This window comes from Cyprinus carpio, chromosome B7, assembly GCF_018340385.1.
Source record: "Cyprinus carpio isolate SPL01 chromosome B7, ASM1834038v1, whole genome shotgun sequence".
Lineage (NCBI taxonomy): Eukaryota > Metazoa > Chordata > Actinopteri > Cypriniformes > Cyprinidae > Cyprinus > Cyprinus carpio.
The window spans coordinates 8,591,766-8,616,018 of record NC_056603.1 but is presented as its reverse complement, the minus strand read 5'-3'; the positions used below and the strand labels follow the sequence as shown (position 1 = coordinate 8,616,018).

At 39.8% G+C, this 24,253-nt stretch overlaps 1 protein-coding gene across 3 annotated transcripts in view; it reads left to right on the top strand.

Moving 5' to 3' along the window:
- The first annotated feature begins 889 nt into the window (after window positions 1-889).
- Window positions 890-24,253, top strand: part of LOC109109298 (insulin receptor substrate 1-B-like) — a 41,959-nt gene continuing 18,595 nt past the window's right edge. For all 3 annotated transcript variants that reach the window (XR_006155138.1, XM_042727046.1, XM_042727047.1), the window contains exons 1-2: window positions 890-1,658; window positions 14,442-17,819. Coding sequence is in view for 2 of the 3 variants with exons in the window: in XM_042727046.1 (XP_042582980.1) it covers window positions 1,310-1,658; window positions 14,442-17,819 (3,727 nt within the window). In the remaining variant the exon portion in view is untranslated. The remainder of the gene's footprint in view (window positions 1,659-14,441; window positions 17,820-24,253) is intronic.

The window sequence follows — 24,253 nt, the reverse complement described above, 5'->3', positions numbered from 1 at the left end:
ATACCCAGCTGCAATGGACCCATTAGTTCACTAGATGTCGCAAGCAATCCATTCGAATACTACTAAATAAGTATCCAAAGTATTTAATCAAGAATTTGAATATTTTATTTATTTTTTAGAATTATGTTTATAATGTACACCTGCATTACTGACGTATTCATACTGTACAGCCAAACCCATTTTTTCTCCTCAAATGTTTGGCATCTTCTGAATGCATTAAAGGATGATACAGCAGTATTAGGTCTGCCTTATTTTGAAGTCTTTTGCCCATTGTTCTCCTCCTACTGTCACTCCTATATTTATCTGCAATAAATTAAGAGATTTATGACGACAAGCGTAACAATGAACATTTATTGCTTCAAACTAACAAGTGTGTATTTTATGTAACTGCAGTAGCCTAGTATACTAAATTGCACTAATAACTATTCATTGGAAATGAGTACTTATTGGTTGGTACTAGTACTTGCTTTAAAATCCCTATAGAATTAAAAGGCAAACAAAATCTGTAAATTGGTGCAAACTTTATTTTAATTCGAAAAATGATTAGACGCAAAGAAATAAAAACTATTATGCACCGAATATACTTAATAAAACGGACACTAATGAATACTATTGAGTACCAGTGCCTAAACAAAAAAAGATACCCACTATCGAATTCCTTACTATTAATACTACTACTACTACAACTACTAACAAAACACATGCATATTTTTTTTAATGAATAAATATTTGCCACGAAGAGCTGGTCTAACCTTTTAAAAAGTGAAATGTGTTTAAGGCAGAGTTGAGTCAGGACAGTGACCAGAGGCGAATGAAATCCGATTCTGAACCGCAACCTCGTGCTCTGCAGCTTTAGCTCTCTCTCTCTCTCTCTCCCACACACACACACACACACTACAGGAGACTGATGAGTGACAGAGCTTCACAGTAGCAGTGAACGCTGCTCTGGAGAGGAGGGGTGACGGGGAGCTGTCTACTGTACACTACTGTAATGAGATTATTCAACTCCTAAAGCTTCTTCTAAATAGTAGTAGTTGCGCTGTTTCTCGCACGCCGCAGCGCATGTGCATGTGCTCGCGTGTGCGCACCCGTTCTGCTCGACTCCAGCCAGGAAAAGCGCACCGTTTAATGACATTATTTTTGGAAAGAAACTGCTTGTTGGAACCTCTCTCGCTCTTTGCGCACATGACTTTTCTGAAGCAGCAGAGGCGGACGGAGGTTACATTTGTTGTCGTTTAGTAGCCTACTTCTAAGGGCTGAACTTTTTTTTTTTTTTCAACGTGCTTGCGCAGAACAGACCCCTAGAACCATGGAGAACCACACCGACTCGCAGAGCAGCACAGAAGACGTTCGTAAAAGCGGGTATCTCCGCAAGCAGAAATCCATGCACCGGCGGTACTTCGTGCTGCGGGCGGCTTCGGAGCGCGGCCCGGCCCGACTCGAGTACTACGAGAGTGAGAAGAAATTTAGAGGTAAAGCGCCAGTGCCTAAAAAGGCTTTGGCTCTGGAGACGTGCTTCAACATCAACAAACGGGCCGACTCGAAGAATAAACACATGATAGTGCTCTACACGCGGGCTGAGAGTTTCGTGGTGGCGGCGGAGAACGAGACGGATCAGGAAGAATGGTACCAGGCGATGGTGGAACTTCAATGCAAGAGTAAGTCTGGGAAATAAAGCATCAAGCATTTGCAAAAGAGGGGTAAACATAGGTGTTAACGTGGCGAGCTTGTCATTCCCTCCAGTATAATGCAATAAATTTACAATAGCATGTAAAATGGTTAATCAAAGCACATCCACAGACAGTAATACTGCTGACTTTGGGTCTTCAGCTGCTGCTGGTGTTGAAACAACAGTGTTTTTCTTCCTCTCCAGTAAAGTAGATGGCCCCCAAGTTGGGCAGAGGGGCCTCCTTTGCTGTTGAAAAAGGGAACGACTGTTACTGAAGTTTAACTTGCTCCTTATCCACCCTGCCACTCGAGCGCGTGTTATCGTGTCTTCTCACTATAACTCCATCGGTAACATTTCCCCGAATCTTTCTGTCAGGGAAATGAATATTGTTCCTCTCTCTCTCTCTCTCTCTCTCTCTCTCTATATATATATATATATAATAACATTTAGAATAGCCTAGTGTTTAGGAAAGATGTGCGAATTATTCTGTTTTCAATCTGCTAAAATTTAGTTGAACTTTTCTAATTGCCGGTAATTTTCAATCTGTTGAGGTTCATCTCAGCAAACCAAATTGGTTATTGATTCTCCTAGTGAAATGTCAAGTCGATTTAAACAAAACCAACCATTTTTGTGATATATATACCCTGCTGAACAAACAAACAAACAATAGAAACCATCACAGAATTTGTAATGTTTTACTGGTTATAATAGGAATTGTATTGGTTTTAATGGAAACTGTTATGGACCTGTTGGTCTCTGCTGGTATTAAGTCGCCTTCTATTGCTGGCTTGTTAAAACCAATAAATCCTAATGGAAGATGTCCCAAAACACACTACAGGAAACAATTTTTAATGGTTACAAGTTGATGGTTTGTAATTGGATTTGTATTGGAAACCATTAGAATTTCTGTGATGTTTTTTTTTTTTTTTTCAGCAGGGTAATGTATAATAAATTCTAAATAATGATATTAGTTAATGAAAAGTGTTGATTGCAGAATTACATTTATGGTTGATTTGTTCACGTTGCATCAAATTTTTTTTTACACGCAATTTGCAGCGTTTAGCATTACAGCCAGTCACACTCGTATCTGTTGAGCTTATGAATGCAGTGGCCATTCAGAGACACTTTGATTCGTCTCTGCAGAGAACGCTGGAGTTGTTCAGGCAGTGCGTGAGCTCACTGTTTGAATTCTCTCATCATCCTAAAAGGGCAGAAAAGATGTATAGTAAAACATTCATTTAGCAGTGTAGACAGCTTCTGTGATTATAACGGGAGTGTGTTTGCAAAAACTAGACTGAAATTTGCTAATCTGCAAACTGCAACAAACAATTTATTAATTTTGTGCCCTCTATACAACTTATATGCATTTCTGTGTTATTCTGCTGTGACACCTGTGCGGAAAATAACACAACTAAATATTCTCTATTGATGCTTCATAAAATCTGCTAATTAAATCACACAGACAATTTCTCAACATATTGTGCATTTCAAAAGATATTATACAACACCACACTCCTCTTAGAATAAACTGTACTGGTAAAAGCCAGGTACACTTGCAAAGAGTAAACAGACGAAAAGGGCAGTGACCGTGACTCCTACAGCAATTACACAGCCCCGCATGTTCCTTGGCTCCGGGAGATACCACTAACATATCCAACATGTGACACAACCCTCGCAAACCAATATCAAGAGTCCAAGGTGCTATTGAATGTGCATAATGAAAGCACCAACCATATGTCATAGCATATTACATACACACAGAAACATATGCAGATTCTGAAAAGGTTCTGTTTGCAACCAAAGAGTTGAATTTCATATATTTACTCGGAATGCAAAGCAAAGCCTCTTTGAATTTACATGCAGAAAGGCAGGATGTGTGTGTGTATTAAGCCACTTTGTGGTGGTGAGTAAAGGAGGTGACACTTTAACAAGATGCAAGACTTAGTCTAGAGATGACCCTCCAGTTGTCATCCATAAACCTGCTAACTGGATAACAAGCTAAACAAACCAGTCTGCTGATTGGCTGGTTAAACATTTTGACATCTGTCTTACCTCCATATTTGCTTTCTGCTGAGGTCGACCTGTTGATGGGCAGGACAGCTGTGAGATGACCTGTGGGAATGTTGTCCATACTTTTACACGTCTTAATGCGTCTACTCCCTGTTCGTATTCTTTACAAGCATTACTAGCCATGATGATTAAGAATCTGTCCAACAGCAATCTGCCCCCCGCTGTTCAAATTACGCTGGGGATGAAATTTCAGTTGCCGCTTTCATCCGCTTTGATTCAATCATTCGCTATTCATCAAGTCTGTGGTTTGACCTATTCCTTTAAACATTTGTTTGCTTTACACTGATCTTTTTCATGCATTCTTTCATTCATTCTCTCCTCTCGCATGCATCAGTTATCAACATATCGACATAACTTCACTAACCACTTAGGCATTAGATATTGTATATATTAAATTTAACAATGCTTTTAAAATATAGATCTGTGCTTTGAGGTTTACATACAGCTTAGATTTAACTGGTAATTATAACCTTGGATATTTACAGAAAAGCACAAGAATTTGCACCCTGAACAACCATTGCATTGTGGCAAGTGAGTTAAGTGATGCAAACAGTTGAATATTTTCCCTTTGACTATGTTTTTGGACTTGCAGCTGTCTATTTTGTCGGTATATTTCCGACTAACCACTTACTGAACACAGAGACCACAGTCATTGAAAGCATCAACAGTGGAAAGTTTTGAAAACAGTAAAGAACAATGCTGAACAATCTGGTCTAGGGGCTGAACTTAATAAAACATTCAAGCACATGTACACGCAGGCAAAGCTAAATAGAGTAAGTGTTAACTATTTTTTCACATAAAGGAAGTGTTTAGAGGAGTGTTTATCAGATGGGCCAAAAAACATTGCACTTTAAAGGTGTGGGGCTCAAAAAAGAAATATTGAACAGCACAGCTGTTTTCAGGAATAATAGGAAATGGTTATTAAGCATCAAATCACCATATAAGAATGATTTCTGAAGGATCATGTGACACTGAAGACTGGATCATGGCTGATGCTCAAAGGTTAAACTTCCCGAAGCCTCACTCATCTCCTTAATGTGCTGGTAATTATTGTCTCTGCGAGCTTTTGGACACACACCCACACCCGCACCCACACCCACACACACACACACACACACACACACACACACACACACACACACACACACACACACACACACACACACAGCCAACAGCAGTGAAAGCTTGTTCTATTTTAACTACCAAATCTGATGTAATGAAGCAGATCACAGAGTTGCTTACTACTGTCTGACCCCACGCACCCCGTATTACAACTTAACCTGTCCTTAAGTGCTGTTTAAACATGACCAGATCCTGAAATGTAAGCCTGTGACAAAAATATCCATTAGGCTTGTCAGTGCATATAAAGCAATTCACAGGACTAGCCCAGCAACATCTTGCTTCTGATTGTATTATTAAGTTGCTTTGAATACAAAGTCTGCTAAATAAATACATTGTATTTAAGTAACACATTAATACATATTTTTAAAATCATATTCACATTATGTCAATTTACATTAAAATTAAGTACATATTTAGTTAGATATTTCAGAATAAACAAATATACAAAAAAAGAATAATACTTTGTTTTCTAATAATTCTAAAAATGTTTATAGGCTATGTTTGTCACACGCAGCTCTATGCAACAGTCAGTCATGCTGATTTATGGTAAATATTAAAAATCAATGATGCATAAGCCTAATAAGTATGGAGCATTGAATGCAAATTAGCACAGAGATTAATATGTTAGCTATTTCAGCCTGTTTTCTCACATTATACACACCCTCACACATATTTTGTGCCAAAGACTTAATTTTATTGCTTCCTGATTTAATTAGCTGTGTTGTGAAAAGGATGTCTATTGTTTTCTTTCATGGTGGATTTTTAAGAATTGTGAGTCAGAAGGTTGTTGGGTTCACTTGTTCGGGACTAGGGCAGTATTTCTTAAATATACAATTCTAGACTGAGCCTTAAGAGAATGGATTAAGACGTGGCAGCAATAGTATGGTCGCCGCTGAAGCACCACTCAGACTGAAAAGACCTCTGGGAAATGATGTAGTACTCATGGCTTAACAAAGCAGTGCTTTCGTGGAAATCTGTTTCTTATTTTTATGGCTTGTTTTGAATAAAAATGGTTTGTTTTAAGGGTGTTTATCTCTAAGTGAGCTACAGGAGAGTGGCACTATTGTAGATGTCATTTACAGTCCACACTTCCTCGCATGACCAATTTTGTCCTCACCACTTTATGAAACCTCTCTCAGCAGAAATGTATCTAATGACAACAGAATTGATTATTTTTAATGTTTTGCTGAATGGCCTTAGCAGTCGTTCTCAAACACAGAAAGGAACTTGCAGTACTAAGATCACAAGACTTAATGAAAAATCCTCTGATTTACAGCTGAAATTCTGTTTTATTGAAAGTATAAATTTAGTTTAATTAGGGTGGATAAGGGACCCAAAAGCGCTAGGCCACTGATTTATGATTAATAATTACAGTAGTTGCTGCAAAATGTACAGTACAAATTTAGTTTCCAAATGAAATGTTATATAATGATTTTTACAGATATTTATAATCGCTAGTGTTAATATTTATCATAATACATAATAATGTACTACAGAAGGCCTGCTTTTTCATTTTGTTGGATACTGGTAAGTTCCTCTTTTATTTGTTCACCTGGAGCTAATGAAGGGAACATGCATTTGTGAGGGAAGAGGAAGAGCATGTGTGCGGAGTAAACAAGAGCTACTATTTATGTCGCTTGTTTAAGAGTTACTTAAAGTGTGTTTAAATTATACACATAATATACACAAACACTAGCCCGTTTGCGTATTATCTTACTCTTGCCTGAGGGATACTGTGACACTGCTACTGAGAGTTACACAAGCTCTCAATATTTGTTAAATCTCTCACCTGTAATTAACTAATGAATTACAGGTATGTTGTCTTAAAAAACATTGGATTTCCCTCACGATGTTTTCATTTTGGAGCGCATTATTTCTCACTTAGTTCACTCAGTGCAAAAAATATCAAGACATGAAAAGTGACATGAAGTTTGTGATTTCTGCAACATAGCAGCATCAAATGGAATTGCAATCTGTTTGAGTGTTTAAGGAAACATAACATGAGTCTCCTGTTTGAAACTTATTTGAAAAGTCATTGTTTTGAAAACAACTCATTTGAAAACAGAGTGACATACTTGTGTTTTATAACAAAATAAAAACAAATACACTAAAAATATAAGGTTTTGATCAAACTGGGTGTGCTCCTGTAGTTGGACCCAACAAACTTGACATTGTAAGTTCATGCTGTTTATTAAGTAGCTCATACTAATTTACTAAAAGTTAACTGTAGCAATGCATTTAATAGTTCAGTTAACCTTTAAAATCAAGTTTGTCTGACCAAATGGAAGTTGGATGTTTTACAGTGTATGCAAGAATTGGAATGAGCTTTTCAATGAAATCTGATTAAGTAAGTGTGTGTATGTGTGTGCGTGTGTGTGTGCGCGCGCGCTCATTGGTCAGTATCAGCTACTGGTGTAGACAGCAGACTCTTCCTCTCGCTTGTTACATCTTTCATCACTCCAACTCTGGTTTGGGAGAGCGAAAACCACTTATATGCTTCCATATGGCACTGAAACCGAAAACCACAAGCAGATCTGGAAACTTCATGATAATGCTGACCAGCAAAGGGTTCATCTGGGTTAACACGGCAGTGCCAGCATTTGTGTGTTTTTGTGTGTGTGCAGTGATAACAGAAAAAACACGTGTGAAAGGAACTTAAAAAGATAGTGTGTTTGTGGGTAGGAGACACTTGTGCATTCCTTGTGGAAAAACTGGATAAACTTTTTTAAAGGTTGCTGTGTCAAACTTGTTTGTGAAGGTGACAAACTGTGATCAAGATCACAGGAATACAATTGGTGCAGAATAATAACTACACTTTCTCATCATTATTGCCATTAGCAGCATGATCACAGCAAATCATCTTTTTTATATATATTTTTTTCTTATGTAATATATTATTATTATATTTATGATGTGTAAATATATGGAGTAGTTCACCCAAAAATAAAAATTTAATGAAAATGTACTTACCCTCAGGCCATCCAAGATATAGATGAATCACTTGCTCACCAATCGATCCTCTGCAGTGAATGGGTGCCGTCAGAATAATGTTCAAACAGATAAAAACATCACAGTAATCCACAGGACTCCAGTTTGGTTAACATCTTGTAAAGTGAAAATCTGTGTATTTGTAAAAAACTAATTCAATATTAAGGTGTTTTTCATTTCAAACCGTTGCTTCTGACTAAAATCCTCTAATTACAATATTGCTTTCTCCAGTAAAAAGTCGTCTCGTCTGAATCATGAGAGAAATATGAACAGTTCAAGCACTGTTTACAAACAGAAACATTTGTAAACAAATATTGGACATCACAAGGCATTAACTGATGAACTGGAGTGGTTTGGATCACTTGTGGATTATTGTGATATTGTGATTGTGTTTTTATCAGCTGTTTGGACTTTCTTTCTGACGGCACCCATTCACTGCAGAGTATCTGTTGGTGAGCAAGTGATATAAAGCTAAATTTCTCCAAATCTGTTCTGTTAAAGAAACACATCTACTGTACATCTTGGATGGCTTGAGGGTGAGTACATGTTCAGCAAATATTTTATTTTTGGGTTATCTTTTCCCTTAATATTTACATTATGTTAATGTGTAATTGCTTACAATTTGAACCTCATGTGTGTTTCTGCAACAGAACTGCATAGCATTGTCTATTTAGTGGAATTTGTGTTGAAGATTTCTGACTGTCTGTACAGCTGACATGCTCTTGTAAAGCTGTTAAGGCTAACGCTGTGAAATTAATGTTGTTGCATCTGCTTCTCTGCTTTGTGACCCACTGAATAAATTTTCTATTTTTGATTAATGTAAGACTTGCAAATAATAAACAAAATACGTGTGTAATTACTTTGTAATAGATGTTAGCTCTGTTTAGTGTTTTTGTGAATGGTAAATAGTTTTGCATGAAGTTACTAGCATTCCCTTCGGTGAGTGTTGCGTAATATTGGTAGTACAAAATGTTCTCAAGAGCTGAGCCACCATCTCAGCATCAACACCCTAGGAACTGAAACATTTTGCGATTTGCGTCAAATTGTAAGTAAGAGTTGTCTACATACAGAACGCATACTGAAGTAACTTAAAACCACAACAGCTGCTTGACCTTACACACTTAAGCTTGTTTGAGTTAGTATGCATTTATATATCTTTAGTATCTAAAAGTGTTTCACAACCAAAACCGTAACTTAGATGTCACCTTGAAATTCTTTAGAGTTTATGTGCGAATTCTTCTGTTTGCTGAGGGAAAAGGCAGTAGGGGGAGACTTGAGACAGACAGGGACACTTGGCTGTGAGTGGCTCTCATACACACAGCTGTTTCTCTACTCTGCTGCATTCTGCTTATCTTTCAAAGCACCAAGAGAGAAAGATCTAGACTGAACTTTGGCCCTAAAAAGAGCAATTAGCCCTTATTTTAAAACCCTTATATGCTCACATGCACACAAATCTCAGTTTAATTGCTCTTTTGTTGAAGCGATTGTTCTTATTACTGACTGTCACACCTGTTTTAAGCAGTTAGCTGTTTAAAAAAAAAAGTTAAAACGAGGGTATCCAGAGTCAGAACTACTTTTATTTGCATAGCATAATGTATTCAAGTTGATGCAGTCATAATAAATAATACATTTCACTTGACTAAAACCAGTTCATTTAGATTTTTAGGCTACATGTTCATTATTCGGATTTTACGTCAATATGTGTTTATTTATTTACAGACAGCTGCGATTTGTGCTGCGTCTACGCTTCAAAACAACGCTTATGTAACAGTGCCTGTTCCCCTTAAATCCCCCGATCTCCCCCCATCCCGTCCCTCTGCTGGTGTAAGGTAACACGCATACCGCCAGCACGGCTGTGCTGTCCTCCTCCTCCTCTTCCAAAACGCTGAGTGAGTATGATGACGGCAGACTTAAGCTCAAAGGGAGCCACAACATTGGATCAAATGTGGTTTATGGTTCCAAACGAATCAAGATTAGGATTTCTTTTAACTAATAACATATGATTAGATCTGGACGTGGCCTCTAGCTGATTTTAAGGTCATTTTGTTGGTTTGGTTTGTGCCATACACTGTGCCACAGCTGCAGTGACCTTGCCAGTCTTCACCGCATTGTTATTTGTGACCTACTTTCCTAATGTTTGTGTGTGTGCTTAACAGTTATCAGTGTGTCAGTATCCATTCGGCCTGTTTGTCTATATCTAGACACCTGAAAGCAGATAGGTAATGTTTATTAAGCAAGAAGGACCTTACAGCCCCAATAAACATAGACGATTACAGGCACGATCGTGTGTCTTTTTATCTGTGTTAGTGATTAAAATTACAGCATATTATGTACAGTATATATATAGACTATATATAGTGTGCTGCATTTATTTATATGTGTGTGTGTGTGTGTGTGTGTGGGTGTTTATACACTACCATTTAAACATTTGGGGTCATAGTTAATGAGAATTGGACATTAAAATAAAGTTTGACCAAAAATCTTAACTCTTACAAACTTTTGAATGGTTATTTGTGTATGTGTGTGTGCATGTGTGTGTGCATGTGAGAAATACTGTCAGTGCAGGAGAGATAGACCAGGACAGGAGGATAATTAATCTGATCATATTTAAAGGGCGTATTTAATCTTATCTAGAGCTAAGGTATATGACCATCATGCAAAATCGGAGGGAAACCAAGGGCAGTGCAATTAGATTAAAATGAAGAAAGAATATTTGCCCTGTCTCCCTTTGTGTAAGAGCAAGGTAGAGTGTGTGTGAGGTTTGCAGGTGCTCTGAATATTTAGTTACTGTGTAAGCTTTGTTGGTCTGATTGACTATTGTTTATGTATTTATCAAATAATTTACTTTAATCTTTAAAAATTTCCATTCCAAATTCTCGAATGGAAAAAGCAGTGTTTTCAAAGCACCGCAGTCCCATTGTGTTTATACTCCTTATAAGCGCAACCTACAAATGACTTATATTTATCTCTGCGTATTAAGCCAAATTAAAGGGAAGCATTTTAACATTTAAGACACATTAAATGTAATAGCTATTTTTGGTCTTCCCATAAACACATGCTGACACAACTAGTCTCTGTTCTTAAAATGCTGATTTATGTATGAGCCTGCTGCCATGTTTTTTGAAGACATCACGCTACTGTTTAGCAAGGCCCTCGTAATTGTAGATGTTCTGTGAAATGCTGTTCTCGTGAGATCAGCAGCCAGTTGCTGCCTAGAATGATGCGTGCATTCCACCTATTCTGGCGCAGGATGCACAGTTGCTCGAAGTAGCTGTTAAAATGTTGATCATATTCAGATGTGATTTATTTATTACAGTATCAAAGAGAGGAATTTGATCGGGACGGAACGTTATGTTCAAGAGATCAAAGGTACGTGGACCACAGCCAGCCTCAAGTGGGGGGTACTTGTGCAAAATTTGAAGCAAGTGCTGATTGTGAACACCAAGCATGCTGTTAAAGGAGGAGTCCTTGAAAGAATGAGGGGTGGCTGTTTATGTCAAGAAAAAGCCATGCATTCAAGAAGAGACCCAAGACATATCTAGTAATATCATAGAGACTTGCATGTGAGCTCTTTTGGTCTCGTCCAACATGTAACCATCTAGCAATCACCCAGAACAATGTAGAATCCATCTAGAAATGACTGGACACTCAGAACAGAGTTTTTCAGAAATCAAAAATCTCTTTATTTCAGTAACGATTAGCCTCTTCATTGTTTAAAAATGTAGATTGCACGTGTCTACGTCTGAAAGCATTGTCCAAGAGCGTAGGACCGGAAAAGAGAGAACCTTGTATGGATAGTCATTAAAAAGTCAAGTGTGGCTTTGTCTATGACTCATCTAATGCAGGCTACCAGCCTCACTTAAGTTCACACAAGCATCCAGGGGGGCCCACATCACATAAAACACACACATACTGTGGGGCGAACCACCTTTGAATGAAGCTGCTCATTCTTCAGTTTAAGTGAAAGATCGAAAAAAGAATACACGCAGTTTTGTGACCACAACAGAAATATTTTGGAAAGGGTAACGGATATGTCGGTCAGACAGCAGAGGAGGGTCTCCCTTCTTCCGCTTGCTTGGTGTGCTTTTTGTTCATATGGTTGTAATTCTCTCATTTATGTTGGAAGCATTGTGATGCTCAGATTTACACCAAGAGACTGGGTACAATGATGTACATATACTCAAGAGCATTTTCTAACATGCTCTTATTTGCTAGGACACTAACAATCTGACTATATTAAGTGTCATAAACACATAAATATGAATAATATAGTATTGTTAGAGTATTTTACATTGTATAGTAATGAGAGGTTCATCTTGCTCCATTATTTCCAGATGATAGTGGGATGAAGATACAGTTGGTACAATTATCCCAACTACTGGGAAACAAATTTTATGCAAAGACCAAAGCGTAATGATTTCGGCAAGCAGTTTTGGGGGGCAAGTTGCGGCAGATTAGGAAAAGCCTTTGAATTTGAAACAGACTTAAAGAACGGGTTCCTGCAGGATTATGAGCATCTTGTGTGTTTTCACAGAACTGTTGGTTGTAGGAACTTGCCAGCTCTTGTAGAGAGTGAGAGAAAGAGAGTCTTTATTAACAGTGAACACCTCGTCAATCTGTCGACTGATTTGCACTCTGCAACGTTTTGTTATTAACCAGGAGCTTCATGCCTTACCTTTCAGAGAACAAACAAAGGAATTGTTGAAAACTCATGTGGGTGAACATAGCCTGCAGAGAGGAGAGTTGATGAATTGAAGATGCATGCTTTCTCAGTAGGAAAAATCGAGAAGTAACCAAGCTAATGGCCGCAATGTCAAGGTTTTCTAAAGAAATTAAATGGGACTGAAGAAAGTTTGGCACTGCCAACCACATTGTTCTCATAATGCCTCAGCCCATGATTATGCATCTGTATCTATGTTGAAAACCATCAAAGGCTTGTATGATACAATGATAGATAGAATGTTTCCTTATCTTAAATCTTAATGACCATACATCACAATAGAGAGGCCCTGTCTCTGACTTGCCTACGGCATCATATGAAGGATGCAAGCTGTTTTAAATATTTGCAGGTGTTTTATTCAAAATGATAAGGGCCCCATAAGGGTGGTGTTTGGGGGCAGAAGGGTTATGTGGGGCGTTTCTCTGGTTCTTTGCAGATTTGAAACGTATGTGTGGCAAGCTTGTTGGTGTGGCCAAGATGCAGTATAAGTAAGTGCTTATTCCAGAAAAAGCACTTACTTATCTAAGCACTTACTTAAAAGGCATGTTTTGCAGTTCATAATTCTTTATGTGTGTCTGTAGGACACAAATTGTAATTTATTTATTTTTACTCTATGGGAGACATTGCACACACTGCAATATTGACTGTTGGCTGTTGACCATTAGTTCATCTCATATGAGTATTAAGTGTTCATTTGCAGTTTATTAGTAATGGCCTATTGACTTGAGTCTTTATCAGTGACCTATGTCCTCCTTGTTTGTATTTTGTCTAACAAACCACTTCTAGTTTTAAAATATGAAGCTCTCTGCTTACTCAGACATTTTTAAAATTAAGTGTACAGGCCTATATTTACTAAATTGTGTTTTGATCACATTCTCATTGGTGTTACATGATGCATAACATGAATTACAAAAAGATTGTTAGTTATTTGTAGATTATTTATACCTTATGTATTTTTTTATTTAAAGGGGTCATATAATGCCCATTTTCCACAAGTTGATATGATTATTTAGGGTCTTAATGAAAAGTCTGTAACATAGTTTGTTTAAAATTTCTCAATGGTAGTGTAAAAAACACCTTTTTTACCCTGTCAAAAACAGCTCTTTTCAAAACACGCTGGTTTGTGGAATTCTCCTTTAATGCTAATGAGCTCTGCTGACCCCGCCCCTCTCTTCCAGCTGCTCTCTGAGAGACTGTTTACTTTAGCCGCATTCATAGTGAAACTTCCTAATTAGCACAATGTTAGGAAAGGTGATTTGCAATGATTCATTAAAAGACATTATACTCACTGCTTCTGTAGGTGAGGCTGGATCATGAATGATTTGCATGAACATAAACGCATTTAGGTAGATCAAGGGCGCATTCCCTTTAGATCCAAACGTAAGTTAATCCTCTGCGTTTTCAGTTGCTCAGATGTCGGGAGTAAATGAGTACTGCTATGTTCATTATTACATGCAACAACAAAACACCTCAATCACTTAGGAGTCATGCTTGTCTGCATCTCGGACTGATGACGGCTCACTCAGGGTGGGTCTGAGGTAAGACACCAGTCCAGTCTGTGCTGAAACGCTGCTGTCAATCAAACAATCGTGGGAGGGGCCTCCGACCGTGTGACAGAGATGGCTTGATTTGAGAAAGGGGAAAACATTTAACGAGATTACTTTGGGTGGATTTTTATCATTATAGGGTGGTTGTGTACACACACTTCCAACACACATTTCAGTTCAAATCAACAAAAGAGCATGTAGCATTATATGACCCCTTTAAATATCGTTATTAAGATGTGCTTACTTTCAGTTTATTAGATGGGTTGCTAAATTTACCTTGTGGTGTAAGGTTATAATGACATTTTTGTTTTCTTTTTCTCTGTAGGTAAAGCACTATGTGACAGTGCGAATGGGGGAGATTATGGAGTACCATCCCCTGGTCCCGCCTTCAAGGAAGTCTGGCAAGTAAAAGTTTGGCCTAAAGGTCTTGGCCAAGCCAAGAACCTTGTTGGCATCTACCGGCTCTGCCTGACCGAAAAGACAGTCAACTTTGTCAAGCTGAACTCTGATGCAGCCGCTGTCGTGCTCCAGCTTATGAATGTGAGGCGTTGTGGTCATTCTGAAAACTTCTTCTTTGTGGAGGTGGGTCGCTCTGCAGTAACTGGCCCTGGAGAGTTCTGGATGCAAGTGGAAGATTCTGTGGTAGCACAGAATATGCATGAGACTCTGCTGGAAGCCATGAAGGCCCTTAGTGAGGAGTTTCGCCAACGTAGCAAGTCTCAGTCAGCTGCCGCTGGAGCGGGAGGTGGTACCACTGCATCAAATCCTATTAGTGTTCCCTCGCGACGACATCACACCAATCCTCCACCCAGTCAGGTTGGATTCACAAGACGCCCACGGACCGAACCACCAGGGATTACTGGAGGCTGTAATAGCACTTCTCCAACCTCTCGCCACAGCTTTCCCCGAACACGAACGTCCAGTGATGGTGGAAAAATTGATGACGGAGGTGGCGCAACAACTGGAGGGATTGCATCATGCTCAAGTCCCACGACTAATGGGTCCTGTTCCAGTACCCCAATACTGAGATCAACATCTGTTCGTGCTCCAACCCCAGTCAAAGCACAGCATGCTCTAATGAGATCCACCTCAACCCCTGCTCCTTCAGCTGCGCCAAGCCTGCCTTCTGGCTCAGTACATGGACCTGAGTTTTGTGCAGTAGGAACTGGGACAAGCAGCAGTGGTGTAGATGGTAATGGTAACATGTACAGTCAAATACCTCTCCGACAGACCTCTGTCTCTGGTTCTCTTAGCGACTACGGTTCCTCAGATGAATATGGCTCCAGCCCTGGAGAGCACTCTCTGCTAACCCCAACAAAGCAGACAAGGTCTGCCGGCAGCTCAGGTGGGCATTCTGTTGGGGATGAAGCATCCAACTACATCCTAATGAGTCAGAGAGGAGCATCCAAACCTCAGCCAGGCCAAAATGCATTGCCACAGACCAGGAGAGTTCTGAGGCGCTCCTCTAGCAGAGAATGTGAAGCAGAGCGCAGGATAATGAGCAAGCGGGCTTCCCTGCCACCCATGGCCTTGGAGAGACTTGTACCACACCGTCGAGCTGGGGAGGAAGCTGTTGAAGACGATGACTATGCAATTATGACTCACACCACCAGCCGAGAATCCTTTGGATCAAGGCAAGATTCTGGAGCATCAGCAAGCACAACAGGATACTTGGAGGTAGCTGCAGAGCTTAAAAGTGATGCTGGTAGTGGTGAAACGGGTGTCCCTGATGTCATCAGAGGAGCTAATGGAGCAGTGGATAATGGCTACATGTCCATGTTGCCAGGAGTTACAGCTTCCCCAGTATCCCTTTCCCATTCCCTCTCAGTAACAGTTTCAGATCCAGACTCAAAGTCTGCTAATGACTACATGGCCATGACCACCAGTAATAGCATTTCACCCCCACGGCAGATCCGTCCACCACCTTCTGGCACAGATGGCTACATGATGATGTCTCCCAACAGTAGCTGTTCACCAGACCAACGAGGGGTCCCTACTGCCTGGGTTGGCAGCAGCAGTGCTGACAGCCGAACTGGCAGTGACTACATGAATATGTCACCTATCAGCGCCCGCTCTGCCAATAGTACCCCGCCACCAGCTGAGCCCCACACTCCATCTGACCAGCATTCTCAGCAGCCTCCACCTAAGATGGTATATTCTTACTATTCTCTACCCCGCTCCTACAAACACAATAGTTCAACACGCTTTGAGGAAGGGCCAGGAAGAGGGAAGCATTTGGCTAATGGTGGTCGAGGTCTGGGTGGAGGTAGGGGGCTTGGTAATAGCAAGTCCAAGCATCAGGAACCCCCCGTTGGTCGACATCTGTCCCTTTCTTCGTCTTCCTACTCCTCCAGTTCTGCTAGCAGCGAGAGCCTAGGTGAAAGTGAAGAAAAGGCCGTCAAAGTGGCAGGAGGAGCAGCAGCAAGTACTCCTGCAAAAGATGCTGAGCAAGGACCCTTGCAGCAAAGGCAATGGTCTGGAAGGGTAAAGCAAGGACATCCTGGTCAGAGGGTCAGGCCTCTTAGCCTGTTTGTGGATGTCTCTAAAGCCAACACTTTACCCAGAGTCCGTGAGACACCCCTTCCTCCTGAGCCTAAGAGCCCTGGGGAGTATGTCAGTATTGAGTTCAAGGGCGAGAGGAACCTGAAGGCAGGAGGTAATGGAACCAGAGGATTAAGGCATGATGTTTCTCTTCCACCCAGTACCCACCACAACTTACCCAGGCCTACCTCTTGTGTCGCTGGGTTCTCACCTTTCTCGCATAGCTCCTCCACCCCCATCCTTCCATCAACTGCCTCTGAGTATGTCAATATGGAGCTAGGAGTTTCCCCATCCCCCTCGCCTATCTCCCTCACATCACTTGGATTTCCCCAATTCCCCACTCCTCCTGTCACGCCTGCAGCAGCCCCTAAAGCTCATGATGAGCACAGATCTGCAGTTCAAAATGATGATGATGCAGAGAGTGAGATGGGTCATAGAAAAAGCAGGCAGGTATCAGAGCCACAGCCAGGAGACTCACCCACAGCATGTGGTGACTACACAAAAATGGCCTTTAGCCTGAACTCAGACAGCACCTTAAGTTCTACATCACCAAAAGCCTCTTTGCCAGACCAACCTGAGTCAGTAGTTCCAGCCCTCGGTTTGGGACTAGGACTAGACTTTCCACTTGCCAAAGTCCCAAACCCAGATCACGGGGCTAAAGTAATTCGAGCGGATCCTCAAGGTCGTCGACGCCACTGCTCTGAAACGTTCCAAGCTCCTTCCTCACTTCTTTCTTGCTCTGCAACATCATCTTCTTCTGCATTCCCTGATCACACCCAAGTGGCCCGTCGGCTTGGTTTTGAGGGTATGCTTTGGGGGAACAGTGGCTCAGCGGACATCTCATCTCAGTACATCAACCCTGGACTACCCAGTCTATCTGTTTCACAGACATCGTCCATGGAACAGGGCCTCAATTACATAGACTTGGACCTGGCTAACAAGGAAAGCTCCCACACTGCCACAGATGGGCAAGCAGCTGTCCACACACCTGTCACTCGTATCTTTTCCTCTGTGCTGGCTGGAGGAGCAGCAGGGGGTTCTGTAGGAACTGGAGGTTCAGGCGGTAGTGCTTCAAACCTCAACATGTATGCTAGCATTGACTTCTATAAGTCAGAGGAGCTGCGATCAAACCAAGGTAGCAGCAGCAGCAAAGATGGTACAGGTAAGATCAGCTTGAATCTCAAAATCAGTTAAGTCTAAAAAGTATGAAATCCTGAATCTCACATACAGTCTAAGGTTTATTCATATCTTAAGCAAACTGAACAGATCTGTCATACAATTGAGTGCATAAGTTTGCATACTCATTTTACCTCCTTAGTTTATAAATCACTTGCAGAAGAAATAGCAATCTTGTTTTTCATTTAGTACTGCTCTTCAGAATATTTCACAGGATATTTCCCACAAGAAAAAAATAAATAAAAACAATAAACATTTACACAGTCTTCCTGTTTAAAAGTTCACACATCTTTGGTTTTAGGTACTTTTCACAAAACATACAGTCACTGATCACTGCAAAATTTGAACTGATAAGATGTAGGCTATACTAAAGCCCTGCATTTCAGCCCGAGCCCGACGGGCCCCGACTTATTTATGCCCCTAGGGCCGGGCTTCAGGCCAATTTTCACGTTATAGCTCACATGCGGGCCGGGCCTCGGGCCTTTCTTTTTTGGGTTATTTATATTTTTAGACATTAAATAAAAAAATGAGAAGTTGACGTCGACGATAGAAAAACAAACATAGAAAGACATTTCATAACCTCATACCATTCATAATCTGATAATTCAACCCGTTATAATTAAACTGACATACTGACATGACAGTCTCACACACGCACGCGCGCACGCACGCACGCTTTTCCGTCAGCGCGACCCACGATTATACTTCACTTATATCCACTTATTGTAGTAGTAGCTATTAGAGGCCTCTAAAGTAATGTAAATGTAAACAGCACGAGACCCTGCTACCGCAACTGTCAAGACTGGCTCGCTCTGTGTTTAGTGTCCCGTCAGCAGCAGCAGCGAACGTGTCTTCAGCGCAGCGGGAAGAGTGATAGAAGAGAGGAGGACTGGGTTAAAACCTTCCACTCTGGAGGCTATTCTTTTTCTCCCACGATGCTCTGTAAGAGACTGTTCTAACTTTTCATTTGACTGGACTTTATTTTCGTTTAACTGTTGGAAACTAATGGAAAAAAAGAATGGACATATTCTGTGGTGCATTTTTGAGGTAAGATAACCTGCAAGTTTGTTTTTAATTAATTTAATTTGTTTAGATTGTAGGCTATTTCTCATTTCGTTTGCGAGCGCTGTTGTGAGCCTGCCTCAGTATTTCAAATTTTTTTTTATTTTACTCACTGTGGTTTAATAAATAAACATTTATTAAACTGTCTGTGTGATATGCTTGAAGTGTTTTGTATATGGATTTTATTGTAGCCAAGTAAAGTATTAGCGTTAATTTGAGAGGTTTTATTGATTAAATATGTTTTAGGCTACTCGCTGTCGGCTCGGCTGTTTAACGTTAATCGTCATTTTAAAAAAAATGCTCCAAACATTTTTCTAAATCAACTTGATAAAGAAATGAAAAGAAACATAACACAAAACTGACCCATATTTTTTAATTGTTGCAAATAGGGCAGGCTTCCGCTGTGTAATAAAATAAATAAATAAATAAATAAATAAAAACACGGGCTCGTGTCGAACTCGGGCTGATAATTCTGATGAGCTGTCGGACACGGGTCGGGCTAGGGCCTGAGCGTCTCGGGCCAGGGCCGGGCTCGGGCCTAGATTTGAGGCCCGTGCAGGGCTCTAGGCTATACCTTGAATGCAGTGTAAGTTACTGTGGAAAAAGGCATCTTCCAAAGGCATAAAATGTAAATGTACACACCACAATAGAAACCAAGGGATTTAAATTTAAAAGCATAATTTGTGCAAAATCAGTTATTATTTTGTCTTGTGGAACATTAATATAAATTATGTGAAATGGCTTGAACACTGAGGTCTGTAATCAATAAAAAAAGAATTTCTATTATCTTATTTTTAATAAATGAAAAACATCTTGCACATTCTGCAAGGAGCATGCAAACTTATATGCACAACTGTAATATATTAGGACACCTTTAACACACCTATTAGAGTGACAGAATCATGTGTCTGATTTCCTGTGTGGCTGTATTTGCACTGTTTTTATCTCAGCTTTAATTCCACTTTAGTCAATAACAGGTTGTTATGATACACTGGAAACAGAGTACAGCCTGTTCTATAACAAAACTTTATGAGGCCATGGTTCACTTTTGTTCTTTATTCATATCCACCTGGTGCCTCTAGATACAGGAGCCACCTGTCTGCCAGGCATTACAATGCCAACAATACTGATCAGAGAGCCATGGAAAGTTCCCTTTCGCAAATCTCATAACCATTGGTTTTGTCTGCCGCCTCTGTCATTCCCTGGGCTCCTAAATTTGATTTACCATTTTAAATGTATTTTAGAAATTTCCAGTGTTTATCTTTGAGCTGAAACATTAAAGTGTCCTCGACAGTTATGTATATAGAAGGGTTACAATGACAGGGTATATGGCTAAATACAGTCTTTTCATTCTGTTTGAGTTACCGTCTTTTTGAGTTCCCTCCGTGTGCTTAAAATGCATGTATGGGTTTGTGGCTAGATTGGGGTTTGCCATTCAGTGACGGGATGTTTGCATAAATTGTCTTTTTTTACAAATAGTGACAGAGCAAGCTAACCGCATATGTCTGAAGTTCCGTGTTCAGATTATGTTATGCAAGAAAACAGTGACTCTAGTGGAATAAGAGAAAGCTTGCAATGGTTGTTTGTAGGGCTCTGTATCAGCAACAATCTGGCGATATCACGATACAGGGTTTGCGATACTATATAATGTGATACACTGCGATACTGTAAGCAACGCGATATATTTAGATATTTCTTATTTTAGGAATAGGATATATTTTTAGGAAACCTTTCATTAAGAACACACCACCATATGCAAACCTTAGCAATGAATAAATAAATAAAAATTGTTTAACCCGAACCCAGTGGGATCTGCATTCGCAATAATCAGTCCCTGTGACATTCAACGTTATTGAACCACTTTTTGTGCACTATGAGTAAAGGGGCAAAAATTCAAGTGCTTGCAGGATTCTTTAGTTAAATGTATATGTATAAAATGTATTTTATAAAAAGACCATATATATTTTTAGACCCTGCTTCAAAGGTTCACAGTTTAAGTTTATAATTATGACAATGTCATAACATTTTGATCTGAACAAAAAATGACATCTGCTTAATATCAATGAAAATTAAAGTTCTTGCAGGATTCCTAAAGAAAACAAAACAATTGTAAAACAATAAAAAATAAATACAGATGTTGAACATTCTCAGTACCTTTCAACTTGGATTTCACAGGTTTTTCACTTTGTATTTATGTTCCGCATCGAATTACAGAGTCTGCGACGCGAGCACCGCCCCAACTGCACAAAACGCCCCCACCACGAGAGAAAGCTGCAGCCACGTGGCGACCTTACCGCCCACCGTGACTGCCAAGAATCTTGTATTAATTATTTATTTTTTTTAAATGTCAATATTCCGTTTTTGAGAATCGATACAGTATTGCCAAACAAAATATCGCGATACTCACGTGTATGATATTTTCTAACACCCCTATTTGTTTGCAGAAATCACTGATCTGACTAGTGCTCTTTTATTTTCTTGCTAAAACAGCCCGGATTTGGTGCCTGATCTTAAATCTAACGATAAGATTATCACAGAATGTAAAGTTGGATTGAAAACTAGAGAATGAAGAGAGAAAGATTAGATGGCTTATCTTTGCAGCAGTGAGTGAGTCTTTTGCAGTTAGTGGACAGCATGGCATCGGCGCTGGGGGGGAATGCAGCGAGCTGGCTGTGAATGTTGAGAAGGGGCCAACGCTGCGCTGGTCCAATGTGGTCACAACCGCAACCCCCCCTTTTCTGCATGTAATAAATGATCCTTTTGTTCGTGTCTTTCCTCCCTGGCTGCCGTGTATGTGTGTGTGTTTGTGTGTATGTGCCCTTGCGTGTGTGTTTCAGCTCCAGTAAGCTTGAACTCATCGCTCCCTTTCTCAGTTTTTTTTCCTTGCGTTTTAATAAAACGTTTCTGTCCGAGCAGAGTAAGAGAGCACAGACAAAAATAGATTTTTGGGAGAGAATGTAGAATGGGAAGTCCCCCCCCCATTCCTTTCAATTTAAGCAATTGAGAGGAGGAGGGAGATACAAGGATGAGAAAGAGATGGCACAATGGAAGTGAAAGAGAGAAAGTGAGAGACAGACAGACAGTGTGCGAATGGCAGATGGAGAAAAGATGGAAAGAAAGTCAGAAGCTCAGAGTCGGATCAGGTTTTCATGTTTGGTGGGAGTTGAGGGAATCGTATGAACATTTCAGGGTTCATTTGTTTGAGTTTTCAGTGCTTTTGGGGGAACAACGATGAAAGCAGTTTCCCTGGCTGGACTCCAGATTGGGTCTCACTGACCACATCCAAACTCCCACTAGCAGTCAAGGGAAAGAAAATAGAGAATGAGATGAATTAGAGCTTGTGATATGGAAGGAAAGTGGTGGGAGAGAAAGTTGAGGGTGAAAGGAATGGCAGCAGAATGCCTGAGAACTATAATATCTCTGAGTTGGGATGGTATATAGAAGAGTTTTTTTTCTAGTATGTGCATGAGAGGGAACGTAACTTCCTATCAGCAAGGCAGCCACTTAAAATATACAGCTTAATGTCTCTCAAACGCTGTTTGAAGTTTTGGCAGGACTGTTTCTTGCTGTGTGGTAGTGCCACGTGTATCTCAGTCTGCCGTAGAGAGCAGTGGATTTAGACCAGTGCAGCTACTGGCACCGACGGAGGTGAATTCCTCTGCTGTGCCAGTGTGTTAACAAGAGAGAGTGAGAAAGATCATTCATCCATATCATAGCCACAAGACAACATTTACCTAAATGGGTGAAGTGAAGCTGAGGTAATTTTTGAATCTCTTAATCCCATACCACATAACCACGTAATACAACACAGAGACACTTCAGGAGTTTTGTAACGGTCCCCTACACTGATATTGTTGGGTAATAATGGCTTTTTTTAACTACTCATGGGGGTTTTGCTTAACTGGATCATAGTTTATATTTCCACCACAGTCTGCACTCATTTGCAGACATTTGGACACACATCCATTTATTCATCTTTTGTGCACTCATGCGCCCTAAAACCTATGCATACTTGTAAATGCTACTCTTGGACTTAATTAATGCTTTGCATTGACAAAGTGCGTGCACACCCAACCACATATAGGATACACTGATTTTGATAGGCCCAAATATTTAAAGCAGTTTTATGAGTTCAGTACAAGTTATATCAACAGCTACTGTGGTATAATGTTGATTAACACAAACTATTTTCAACCTGTCCCTCATTATTTATTTATTTATTCATTCAATGCAAAAAAAAAAAAGGTGAGATGCTTGAAGTGGCATAAGGAGGGCAATTTGCAAATGTTAAAGTACTCACCTTTTAAAGTGTAACCACAAGACGTAAACAATAAATATTAGCATGATGTTTTTATAGTGAAGAAAAAAATTATTTGTGAAGTTATTTCCAACACACAACTACATCCAATGTTGTTATCATGACGTAAGTTCTAAAATCATAAAACTTTATAGCCCAAAAAATACACTATCCTTAATGTAAGTGCATTTATAAACTTATAAGCATCACATTTCTGCTTTAAATCATTTTAAATTGTCACTGTTAACATCCATATGCCTAACTGTAACTTTTCCTTTTTTTTGATTTGTCGGAAACAGTTGTACTGATTCATATTTATGTGGAAACCGTGATATTTTCAGAATTCTTTGATGATGAGCAAGTCTTATGTAACATTTAAAAAATCTTGTATTGTCCTTTTAAATCAGTTTAATGCATTCTTGCTGAATAAAAGTATTATTTTATTTTTTAAAACCTTGCTGGTTCCACACTTTTGAAGGATAGTGTATATATTTTCAGCAAAATGCCACTAAAGGTGTCAATTAATCTTAACTTCTGTTGAACCCAGAATATTCCTTTAAATAACCCATAATCCCACTTTCAGAAACACTGATTCTTAACACTACACACCAGACACTGATCCAGAAATCTGCCGTTTTTCCTCCCAGTTCTGCATTGGAAACTTCCTATGATTCTTTAGCTAAATGTATAAATCCATGGAATGGCCAAACACAGCTGTGTTTTTGAAAGTGACTCACTCAGTTCTCACCAGTATGTTTATCACTGTCAATATTCTCCAAATTTATTTAAAGCGTACCTTACAGATGAACTGTGTACCTACATAGATCTGATAATCTTGTCTATAATGATTAGTTTATTATTACTGATAGCTGTCATAAAATAGAGTCAGTAAAGACTGAGTCAGAGCTCCAGAAGCCTAGTAGTCCTGAAGGACCAAATCTGGTTGTAGCTGGTTTGATAGCGGTGAGCCAGAAAGTGAACTCGAGAGATGGAAAGTGTGGGTATATACACGAGAGAGCAAGGAAGATGGAAAGAAAGATACAGTGAGAGACAGAGAGAGA